Below are 12,807 nucleotides of genomic sequence, written 5' to 3'. Positions count from 1 at the left end.
GTAGGTATTCAATAGAAATATGAATAAAATAACCCTTATATACGTTGTTCATCATTTAATTGTTGTAGTTGCTTTTTGTATATTTCCCAGATTTTTATTTTCACTTAGTGCTTTATTATCTACTAGAGGCCTGGTGCACGAAATTCGTGCATGGGGGGGGGTCCCCTCAGCCCAGCACATGCACCCTCTCCAATCCGGGACATCCCTCTCACAATCCTGTACCACTGGCTCTTAATTGCCTGCCTGGTTGCCCCTAACTGCTCCCCCCCCCCCCGCTGGCCTGATCGCCCCTAGCTGCCCCCCTTTCTGGCCTAGTTGCCCCTCACTGCCCCCCCTGCCAGCCTAATTGCCCCCAACTTTCCCTTCTGCCAGCCTGGTTGTCCCCAACTGCACCCCCACTCCCCCCTGCCAGTCTGGTTGCCCCTAACTGCACCCCCCACCAGCCTGGTCACCTCTTATTGCCCCCCTGCCAGCCTGGTTGCCCCAACTGCCCCCCCCTGCCTGCCTGGTTGCCCCCAATTACCCCCTGCCCTGCCAGCCTGGTCGCCCCAAGCAGCCTGCTGTTCAGTCGTTTGGTCATCCCTCACTAGCCCCCCTGCTGGCCTGGTTACCCCACACAGCCTGCTTGTTCAGTCATTTGGTCGTCCCTCACTAACCCCCCTGCCGGCCTGATCGTAGGCAGCCATCTTGTGAGGGCATGAGGGTTAATTTGCATATCACCTCTTTATTTTATAGGACAGTAATGGGCAACATAGCTAGCAGGAATGATTTAACCACTAAAACACAATTTCACATCTCTTTCTGAATTAAATATTTTAAAATAATTGTTCAAAGTAATGATGTTAACTGTTTATAATTTCATCTCCATTTATTTCCCCTAGCCATGCTTTGTGACAATACTATGGAACAAGAAATCAAATCAGACACCAGGAGAGAATAGGAAAAAAAAGTTAGATAATCAGCTCTTGAGCAATGGAAAGTTGATTGAACATAAATTGTTTAGCTCACTAAGCAAGTCTCTATGGAAGAAATTATTACTCATAATAGTCATCTAAAACCATTAATCCCCTTCTTAATGATTTCTATCCACCAACCCATTCAAACTTCTCAGTTTTCAATTACTAAGAACATTTAGTCATTTCTGGTTAGGGAAGATAAATTGCTTCCTCAGCATTCAATAGTTGAAGAGCCTCAAATTAGTTTATCCAGTTTAAAGAAACTCATCTATCAGCAACCATAAAATCTGTGAGGTTTGAGAGTTATTGTACGTTTGCTCATGTAACTTACTCTAACAGTATAAAATACCTATGTATTTATATTTGCCCTTATTGGTGATTTCCCCATCCCCTTTAGCCACTAAGGTTAAACCTTGCAATTGATTGCCCCAGTGAAAGTGGAAATACCCATTGCTTTTATATAAGAGGTAGCTCTTCAGCTTAGACTTCAGTGTTTTGGGTCAGAGGGAGACAATAGTCTTACATCTAAGCCTTGAAAGGGGAAGGTTTGAAATCACAAAAGCTTTGTTTTCCAAAAGCAAACCTTGATGTTCAAAACTTAGGACATTCTACTCCTCATATAGGTCACCAGGAACTGAGTAATGGTTTTACTGTAAGCCATAGGGCAGAGAAAAATGAAGATAGGGGACATTCTTAGTAGGCAGGGAGAAGCAGAAAGCCTTCAAATAAAAAGGAAGAGGGGTGGTGAAGCAAACGGGAACCAAAGTTCCTTCACTTTTCCTACCTGCCATCATATAAAAACTTGAGGCTGACACTCATGTAGCACCAGATGGATTAGAGGGAAGCTAAAAGCAGAGGCTTGCACACGGCCTCATATTTGAAAATCTAGAAAGGGCCCTAACCAGTTTGGCTCAGTGGATAGAACGTCAACCTGTGGACTGAAGGGTCCCAGGTTCGATTCCGGTCAAGGGCATGTACCTTGGTTGCAGGCACATTCCCAGTAGGGGGTGTGCAAGAGGCAGCTGATGGATGTTTCTCTCTCATCGATGTTTCTAACTCTCTATCCCTCTCCCTTCCTCTCTGTAAAAAATCAATAAAATTATATTGGGGAAAAAAAGAAAAGAAAATCTAGAAAGGGTCTGGAAAGCAGAGTGCTTTTGTAGCAACACGAGGTGAACATGCAGCAGATATGGCAGCTTATACTATTTGGACCAAGAAAGCCATGCTGTCTCTCTCAGTTCCTGGTGACCTATATGAGGAGTAGAATGTCCTAAGTTCCTGCTGAGTTCTTGATGAGTTTAAAGTTCCTTGAATAATCCCCAGACTTGGCCGGGGCAAGACCCCCATAGGACACCCCAGGCTTAGGAAAGAATGGACAATGTGGCCGAGACTCAGTGACCATAGTGAGAGATTATATCTGAATATTAGCAGGGGAGGGGCATTCTGGGGCTGGACTCTCAGGCCCTGACTTGCTGAGAACAGACCATACCCAACACAGCACAGGCAGAGGCTGATGTACCTGGAGACCAGGCAGGATGACTACTGTACTGGACTGGAGGTCAGCAGGAACCAGCGGAAGGTACCAAGTGGACCAGCCATTCCCAGCTTTCCCTCTGTGGAGACATCAACTAGGGCAGGAGGAGGAAGGGGCCAAAGAAAGCCAATATGGAGATGTTGGACTTTCAATTGATTAAAGAACTATCAGACTTACCTATTATTTGCAAACTAAGTTTGTTTTGTTGTTTTCCCTTAAGAACAGGAATCCAAGCAGGGAATGGTTATAGGAACTAAAGACAGCAATCTGAGCCATATGTGCAAATATTCAACTACTTTCAGGAATCACTTGAAAATAAATCCACAAAACTGGCAAAAAAAAATTCAATTGAAAAGCTTGACCTCAATTTAATAAGATAGTATATGAGACCTCAGTATTGAATCAGCATAAATTATATTAATCATTCTATATCTTGCTCCCCCCAAAATTAACTTTTTTTCCATGTGGACACTAAGTATTCTTTAAAAGTATTCAATATTTGGAAGTTCAGATACCATTTATACTTCACATTTTAGAATATAAAAGATGTATATAAAAACAATCCTCACTTGAAAGTGTTAATGCTGTGGTATAAGTCTAGAAAAAATTAAAATCTATTTCTATTTGGTAAATTAATTGTGTATTACTAGGACAATGGAGATAAATTGACAATTTGAGCAATTATCAATAATAGGAGATAAACACATTCTTATAAGAGTTCTAAAACTGTACCCAATGTTTGCAGTTGTAATCCTGACTTGGGCATACATCTGTCATTTATGATTTGCTAGGCATACTAAACATTTTATGTATATTCACAAACCAAACATCTTAAGAAGCCAATGAAACAGCCTTAGCCAGTTTGACTCAGTGGATAGAGTGTCGGCCTTCAGACTGTAAGGTCTCAGGTTCGATTCTGGTCAAGGGCACATGCCAGGGTTTCGGGCTCAATCCCCAGGAGGGGGCGTGCAGGAGGCAGCTGATCAATGATTCTCTCTCATCATTGATGTTTCTCTCTCTTCCTCTCTGAAATCAATAATTTTTTTTTTAAAAAAAGAAGCCAATGAAATGGAAATGAAGATCAAAAGGTCATAGATATTCCTCACATTTTTAATTAAATGTTCCTCAGGAAAAAATTTTTTTTTATATAATTTGAAACAAAAAATACTGAGTTGATAAATACAACTTTTATTTTAAACAAAAAAATACAATGCACTTGTTTATAAGGCAAAGGGAAAAGAAAGGTAATATAACTACTTTTTAAGATGAAATCACAGATTGGACTGACACTGACATTATACAACTAAATGAATTCATTGTACTGTAACACAAAATTGCCTTTCATATGTGTGCTATGAACTGACATTCAAGTTCATAACTAATACATAAATTAAATTCATAAATTAATAAAGTTTATTATATACACAAAGTTATCATGAATGTATTTTAGATTATCCTAACATTTGTTCTTTCCTTGGTAAAACAGTGAGAATTATGACATATGAAGACAGTGTATAAGGGACAGCAACTCAGCTTTGATTCCATTATTCAGAAATCCATATAGAATCGGATTAAGACAACAAGACATCATGCCTAACAAATGACAAATACAATACACCAACTTGAAATGCCTATTTGAAATAAGGTTATCATTAAAATCAGTTACCACATGGAAAAGGTGTAGTGGCATCCAACTAACAGCAAACACCAATATCAATATGGTCAGTCTGTAGAAAACACTTCGAGATCTCTTTTTTATTCTCATGATAGAACGATTTACTCTCATGTCATGAGCATCTGAGTTTTCTTCAGGTTTCATCTCAAAGCAGGTGGGGACTCCAGGTATGGACTTATTGGATGAAAAGAGCTGACTTTTCACAGAGCCGAAGTTTTCTGGAAGTGTGCTTGAATGATTGTCTTGAGGAGATCTTGCTGGAACAGGTAACACACATACCTTCTTCTTACTGTATCTTCTTCTGTGTTTTCTGATGAATGAATAACTCCATTTATGGCTGCTGGAGAGTTTCACCTGGGGTCCACTCTTTTTGGATGGATGAAGAGTTAAGTTGATCATCTCATTTTCTTCTAATTTGTTTTCTTTGTTGGACAATCCACAGCTTATACTCCTGCAGACACTGGTATGACTTATAGTTAGACAAACTAAGGGCAGAATATATTGTACTAGCAACAAGGAGATAGTAAAAGCAATTCTGTATGAGTCAGATGGCCACGATTCAACACATAAGTACTTGCTGCTCAGCAACGATGAGCCAAAAGTTTCCTGAAGTTCCACAAGACTGTGAAACACTGGAAGGGGAGAACAAATCGCAAAACCTAGTGTCCAGACAGTAGCTACCAGGAAGTAGCCATGGTTTGCTGTTAGATTATTAGATATAGGGTGCTTTATCATATGATACCTGACAATGGCAATTGATATTAAAATTAAAGTTGAAACCAGAACTGACACACATTGAAGGAAAGGCATAATATGACACATGACTTTGCCAAACATCCACTGATCCAGCAAGACAGAGGTCAGTGTGAAAGGTGAGCAGAACAGTACAATCAAGATATCAGAGAAGGCCAGATTCCCTATGAGGAAGTTTACTGTAGTGTTCTGATTACGCTTTCTCATGAGAGCCATTAAAATAAGCAGATTCCCCATGAAACCAAGAAGACTTACAAGTGTATAGAGTCCAATCAGAAAATACTGAAAGTCATCTACACTGCTTTTATAGTCATCCCAGACTGGGAAATCGGAATTCCGAGGGGCAGCAGTATTGTTCTCTGTGGCAAGTGTCTGGTTATAATAATCCTGGAGCTCTAAATCCATAGTACAGTCCTGCTTGGAATAAAAAGACATTAGTTAGCAACTTGAAAAAAATTACCTGACAGCTATAAATTAATCCACTGAGAGGAAAAGTAAATTTTACAATTTGCTCCCATTATCTTATTAACCTCTTAAGAATGTTTAGTGAGGTCTTTAATTGGTTCCAAGTGCGGTGCAAGTATCAGCCAGTAACAATTACAGTAAGTTTAAGTCTATAGTCACTTCTATGGGATATTAACTTGTGTCAAAATAACAAACTTGTTTTTATTAAATTAATGTAGGAAGCAATGTAAGGCAAGGAAAAGGCAAATGTAGATAAGAACTTCAGATAGTCAATTTGCAGTAGCTCAGTAATATTCTTCTCCAATCAAGGTACCTAATACACGGTGTAGTCATGTAATTTATCTTAAACATTCCTTCCTTTCCTGCTTGAATGAAGATCACACTTAAGAGAGACCTATCCTAGAGTATTCCTTGGTCTACTCAATTGAATGTGAGCTCCTCTTTCCAACCCACATAATGCTCCGTTTATAATTGCCTGATGCTACATGTCACAATTTGGTTTGCATTGCAATTATAATGCAAACCATCTACCTTATTTATTTTTAAGCAACAGAAAAGCAGAAACTGTCCCTTACCTAGGTATCTACCATAATACATGGCACAACTAACTTCACCACTGCAAATGTTAAATAAATATTTATGGGAAAATACAAAATTCAAACAAAAACCTAGCATCCTAAATATGGTCTAGTTCATAAATTGTTAAAATTAAAGCTTCTCAAGTGCAGAAACACTATCTCTGTACCTACATGTATACAGTAGACACTCGATAAATGTTTATCAAGTTGTACTGCTGACTATGTGAGCACAATGCTGGAGGGCAAAAACATCCCATGATCAATTCTCAGTCCTTGAGATATGCCAGATTCTCATGAATTAACACAGCCACTGACCAGCTGTGCTGCTGGTGCTTTTAAAACAAAATTTACCTGTTAGAAATTGAAAATAGATTGTAGCTTTAAAGAGATTCAATAAGTTCATATTGTTTAAGGAAAACATTATAAAGTCAAATGTAGAAGTTATAATAACATAACACCTCATGAGTTTTTTCATTTGAAAGGAAAATAAGAAGATTATATTATTAATATCACAATGGTATTACTTATTTACTGTTGTATACTAGATTTGACAGTACTTCCTGATGAAGCACAAAACTGCATATACCGTAATATAACAATAAAGGTAAAAGAAACTCCTCCTCCATTTTAAAAAAGTAAGCACTCTTATTATTTAATAAAAATTTCCCACTCAAGACAACAATAGTTCATTCTGATGAATATACATTATTATAGAGACCCTGATATATATGTGTCTTAGAAAGCAATATACATTTATTTACTTATTGCCAGATCTAAGTTGGATAATTATAATTAAAACTACAAAGATACATAGAAGTTAAATTAACAGTAAGCACTATTATCTTCAACTTAGAGGTCTTGGTCCAATACATTTCCAAACAGGAAATCCTATTGTGTATATACATTCATTATAAATAACTTTAACTTTGGTTTTACTTGCAAGTTTCAAATAGGCACCATTGTGCTATGAGAAAGATTGAAACTAAGTTTTTCACATCTACAACCGATTCTATGTTCACTGAATTACTCTCTGGTAGCTAATTACATCCCTTTAAAGATAAATTAATTCAAAAACCCAGGATCTTACTCATTTATTCTTAGATGCTAACCAGTAATTTACATTGATATTACCTCAAGTGAGAAAGTATAACTGGTTTAAAAGTGGCTCGTAAGGCTGACTGAATCATCTTATTCATCACATTACTATACTATGGCCTCCCTGCAGCTACCTGGATAGTAATGATGCTTAATAGAGTATGTCGTACATAGAGGATGCTAAGTAAAAATGTGTTACTAATCATTTTAGAATAGTTTCATTTCCCCAGCTTTAAAATATCAGAAATGAATCATCCTAGGAATATGGGCAAATTCAGGTTAGAGTGTGATTCTGTGTGTGTGTGTGAGTGTGTGTGTGTGTGTGTGTGTGTGTGTGTGTGTGTGTGAAATTAGACAAGTTTTCAAATGGTCCCAAAATGAAATGAGAAGACACCTACACGGACAAATGTGATAGTTTAACACTTTAAAAATTTAAATTAGATATCTTGATTGATAAAGGCTATCACATAAGCAACATAAAACAAAATTAGCAAAACATATTTACAACATGTTTTTATTTAAATGAAAAAGAAGTACATCAGATTGTACAGTTTGTCCCTAAACCTTTTCTATTTTAGATATATTCACATAAAATATTGAATTCATTAAATTATGAAATTACAGCTTTTTTTTTTAGTAAGCAGATGAAGGGAATGCCATCCTGAGAATTTAATGAACATAGGAAAAACTGAGGGTAACACTTTTTTCCCTCCCTAAAAGGCACTAATCTATATGTAATTTAAAGAGAAGGTCCCTTTCGTTAATGAATAGCTAAGAAAGATTAGTTGTTCCTTTCTTTATTCATTCAACTAGCATTTATTGAACAACTAATATGCCATGTGCTCTCCTAGGCTCTGGTGGCATAAAAACAACTAATATAAGGTACTATTTGAGGAATATTCGATGAGGGATCAATTAAAGTTTACACAGTGAGTAATTGCAGTTATAAGTGTCTGAGATATAAAGGGCCCTAAATAGATGATTGATGAATGAATGAATGACACTCTCCTGACTGCCAGTGACCTACTGTTTTCACTACAGCATGGCCACTTGCACTGTTCCCAAATATAATGAATACTTACCTATTGATAGATTAGTAAATTATCATTTTTTCTTATGTTTATATCTCTCCCAACATTCATTAACTCATTTTGTTTTGGTGTGACTATCTATGTAAACTATCTTCTCCTGCTCTTTCTCTAACCCCACGCCACCTACACACAAACATACACACGTAGAACACCTCATATGCTCTGCACTAAATGAGCATTCTGTGGATCTTTGCTCCAATGAAGGACTTCTCACAGCTAAATGATGGATATTGAAAATGGGGGGATGCTAAGCAGTTTCTTTAAAAGTGCCTCATTACAGCCAGGGGATATTTTAAACATTAGGAAAATGGAAAATCTAAGGTAGAGGAACTGTTGGCAGCAAGAATGGCACCAGGTGTAAGACGGGTGGGGTCGGATCTAACCTGGGTTCGGCAACCTGCGTCCTTGGGTTCTGGCTAGGAAAGAATTCAGAGCCAAGACTCAAACTATGAGAGAACATTCCTTTAAAAGGTCACAGAGGTAGAAGTGAGCAGTAGAAGAAATGGGCTCAGGAAACAAGTTCCAGAGGCAAAAGAGGGGCGCCTGGAGCTTTGGGAGAGAGAAGGGTAAAGGTATAGGGAAAGAGGAGAGGGGAAAGGTGAGGGCCTACCCGCTGCAGGGACAGTGCTGGGTGGTCTGTCCTAATGGCTTTTAAGGGTGGAGATTTTAGGGGCGGTCCCAGGGGGAGGGTCTCAATAGGTTACTCATTAGCTTTCTAGGAGTGTCCTTTCAGGATCACTCTCCACTGACTGGTAGGCGCCAGGGCAGGGGCGGTCATTAATCAATGCACAGGCTTCTGAGGTCAGCCCTTGTGTCACTTGTCTGGTTTTGCTGCTTTTCTGGGCCTGGAGCTGAAACACAACTGAGGCCTAGATATATATTGATGTGAATAAGAGCCTCATTGTCCTGGGGGCTTCGTACTTAAGGGCTATTCTCTGGCCCCCTTGTTCACCCCCCCATCTCGGTGGGGTCGGGGGTGTCTAACCTGAATGACTAGCAACAAGCCAGGGGAGGAGTGGTCTGGAGAGGGACAGATGGACCAGCCGTCATCTAGGGGAGGAAAGATTACCCTGAGGAGGTCCCTGTTTTCCCAGTTGCTACGCACCAGGGGTTTTCCGCCCTGGGGACTTTCTGTACCTGACCTCTGGTCCTTTTCCTAAGCATGTCTGTCTAACGGCCTACCACATAACCACTTTAAAGTGAAAGAAAGAAAAAAAGCACAAAGAATTTCTTTCCTTAAACTTACCGCTTCGCTTCCCTTTTCCTGAAAAGCGCAATAAGCAAACTTATAATGGAAATGCCAATCTGTGGAATAATTCTCTGGTTTCAACAAGTGTTAGAATGAATGTGGTACAGTTTTATACAACATACATATTTTATGCATAATGAAAGATTCCTAGAGGAAATGTGAAATATAACCAAAGAGAGAATGTTTTCAAAATGAACTATCATTTGAAAAGAAATCTGATATTGACTGTGCGAAATCAGTATGGTGGCTAAATAATGGGTAAATAAAGAGATACTGTTCTTCTCTTTTACATCTAATTTTATCTCCCACCACCTGAATTACCAGGATGAACATCAAACCTGAATCACCTGAGTAAAACGTGGGGAAAAAAAACAAATTCTTTATCAAATTGTGGCAATTTAAAAAAAAAAAAAAAGCAGCGTCTTTGGAAAGACTTACTGTAATTTTTAAATTAAAAAAAAATAGACCTATATCTGTCAACAAGACAAAGGAAATCTTCTGAGTAGACTTTAAGTATGTTAAGTAGATAGTTCTCAGAAAGAATAATAGGAGGAACTGCAGGGAGCTCAAAGGATATTAAGAGGCTTAGCTTGTATATTTAAATAATGCTTATTAGGATAACTTCCTGCCTAATGAAAATGCAAATCTCTCTTCTCACAATGGGTGCCATTCACACAAAAGAATACAGTAAATGTGAACTTCCCCTCTGACAAGGATGAAATATCGGCTCTTGCTTATTTTGCTGTGATCCTGAAACAAAGGGCGAGATTCCGGGTTCTCAAATCTTCCCACGATTTGTTTTTTAAAGCCACGATCTGGCAAAAACTTGAACTGGAAGGATAAATTCAGCTCTGCTTGCTGCTCCACTGACAAACAGGCAGGCACGCGCCACCCTCTCCCCTCGTTTCCAACAGCAGAGTTTCCCTTCCCTTGAGAAATGTAACATTTAAAATGCATTCGGGCTGCACAGCCCAGCTTAAGAGTGCTTCAGGCTGTTTCCCTGGTCTAAGGCAAAGTCTCCTGGCTTCGCTCCAACATGATGAATGAATGGTTCAGTTTCTTTCAATGATAAACTACGGGTCGGTAAATTTGGGGATAAAAATGCCCTGTATCTGTCATTCGAGGTGTATGGATGGATGTTACGGGTGGCATTTGTCCTAGGAGGCCACCTTGCAAACAGGAGCGCAAACCTGGGGGCGCAGCTGCCTCCGGGTGGCGGCGGGCCAGCTTCGCGAGGCGCGGCGGCCGGACGCCCCGAGCCGTGCGGGGTGGATGGCACCGCGGACCTCGCCCGAGCCGGGCTCAGGCTGAACCCCGGCCGAGGAGACCGTTCCCACCAGGGACGCTAACGGGGCAGCACCCGGCTCGCCGCGCCAGGGCGAGAGCTTTGTCCTCCCCGATGCCCCCGCCCCGGCTCCCGCACGCATCCCACGCGCGCTCCTCCCGGGTATGGCTCGTGCCTTTCCCACGCGGGTGAGTACCTGCCCCGCACGAAGGAATTCTGCCCCGTCCTGCTCCCCGCCCCGCTCCCCTTTCACGCCCAGCAAGCACCTGCTCCGCCACCCAAATACCCGCTGTCCCTGCTCCGCCGCCTGGGGCTTCCCCACCCCGCCTTCCGAGGAGCCCAGACGTCGCCCCAGGACCGGGGATCGGGAGCAGCTCCCGGAGCCCCGCGGGACTCGCCCTTCCCTGCAGGAAACCCCCCCGGAAGGGGCTGCGGGAGAGGCCGAAGCCGTACCTCGGGGTGCCCCGGCCGCTGTGGGCGCCTCGCCTCCCGGGAACTCAGCAGACCGCGGTGGCTCCTGAGCGCGGGCGCGGCGGCGGCTGGAGGAGACCTGGAGGTGCGGGGAGGAGGAGGGAGCGGGGAGCGCGGGGGGGGGGGGGGGGGTGGCGGGGGGGGGGGTAAAGAGGTGCCTCGGGAACACGTGACTGTTCCGGCGACCCCCCAAGACCCTGCTCCAGGGCGCCTGCTCGGCGCCGGCCTCTCCCCAAGCCTGGGCGGGGGCATCCCACCCCCTACCTTGCTGTTTGGGAGAAGCTGCGGGCACCCCGGATGGCACCCGGTCACCCTGGCCTCTGGTTCCCCGCCGAGGACAAGTTAACTTGCTGAACAGGAAGATTTCTGCCCGTTCTGACCCAGGCGGGTGAAGTGAACTCGAAAGAGTCTTGAGCTGATCTGGGTGGCGGTGGTGTCTCTTAAGAGCTTAGGCTCCCCGAGAAAAAAGCTGCAAGGCCCCAGGTTTGCTTTTCGTTTGGAAAAATAAAAATAATAAGACCAAAACAGAACGTTGCTCTATCTTGCACCTTTTTGGAACGAGGAAGGGAAACGTTTAGGTAGGGAGGCTGACCTGAATGAGTGTGGCACACCAAGGGGTCGGGGTGGTGCGCCGCGCAGAACTGGACCAGGAGGAATCCCCGGCCCTCAGGAGTAGCAGGGTGGGTGTGGGCAAGCGTGGAGCTGGCGAGTGAGGGGGAACTGGAACCCACGCTTTTCAAGATTATACTCAGTGACAGAAAAACGACGAAGGGGTAAAAGTGTTGCCATAAATTTGAAAAGACAGAGAAACAAAAGTAAAACTTGGCCTCCTGTTTCTCCTCAATGTAATTTCCATCCCCAGTGTTTCCACATTTGTACTGTGCAGGTTTGCCTTTTTAGTCATGAGGTGTGTGTGTGTGTGTGTGTGTGTGTGTGTGAGAGAGAGAGAGAGAGAGAGAGAGAGAGAGAGAGAGAGAGAGCTGTCTTTGACTACAGCCTGCAGGAGAAAGGGTGTTCTTATTGTATGCTTTAAAACGGAAAACAATTAGCGACAGTCACAGCATTGTGTGTCTGCTGATGAGTGCATCCCTGTGGATGGACACTGTAAACTGGAGAGGCCTGTATCCTTTGGGAGCAATGAGACTTGTAAACCTAATTTCTGGGGGCAGCAAACTTTGTTACCCAGAAAGCAGGCAAAAATTCTTCTGTTCTTTTTCTGGTGAATTTTAGCATACCCAGGAGATCTGTATAGGTTGTTGTTATATCAGATAGCTTTTCAATACTTGAAGTAAATCCAGTTCCATTCTTTTCCTTTTGGTTTCTGGAATACTAGTATATTTCCCCCCAAATGTTAACACAGTAGGCAGCCTGAACAGGCCCAGGGGATTCTGCAGTGGGGGAGGGGAGGGATGAAAGTGTTAAGGGTGATCAGTGAGAAAACAAAGCTTGGTTCTTAGACTTTCTTAACTCCAACATCTGAACAGTTAATGTACTACACATTGTCACATAACTTTCCATCCTTCCATTCCTTCCTAGCACAGTTATAATACACTAGAGGCCCAGTGCATGAATTTGTGCACCGGAGGGGTCCGGCCCCAATTGGGGCGGGTCCAGGCTGGGCCTGTCAGGAGAAGGAGACAGCCGGTGGGAGGTTG

General features: G+C 42.2%; 1 protein-coding gene across 2 annotated transcripts; it reads right to left on the bottom strand.

Moving 5' to 3' along the window:
* Positions 1-3,982: 3,982 nt before the first annotated feature.
* On the bottom strand, positions 3,983-11,149 carry NPY5R (neuropeptide Y receptor Y5; the record flags this gene model as incomplete). Of its 2 annotated transcripts, none has more annotated exons than XM_079772684.1 (2): positions 11,135-11,149; positions 3,983-5,332 (listed from the first exon to the last, which is right to left on the bottom strand). In XM_079772684.1, exon 2 carries the CDS (start codon positions 5,321-5,323, stop codon positions 3,983-3,985), a length of 1,341 nt encoding a protein of 446 aa, XP_079628810.1. In that variant the 5' UTR covers positions 5,324-5,332; positions 11,135-11,149. The 2 variants fall into 2 exon arrangements, with proteins under 2 accessions (XP_079628810.1, XP_079628809.1); XM_079772683.1 differs by lacking the exon at positions 11,135-11,149 and adding an exon at positions 9,394-9,423.
* Positions 11,150-12,807: the final 1,658 nt, after the last annotated feature.

The sequence above is a fragment of the Cnephaeus nilssonii genome, assembly GCF_951640355.1.
Source record: "Cnephaeus nilssonii genome assembly, chromosome: 5".
Classification (NCBI taxonomy): Eukaryota; Metazoa; Chordata; class Mammalia; order Chiroptera; family Vespertilionidae; genus Cnephaeus; species Cnephaeus nilssonii.
Note: the sequence above shows the minus strand (reverse complement) of the source record. Positions and strands in the feature narration are given on the sequence as shown.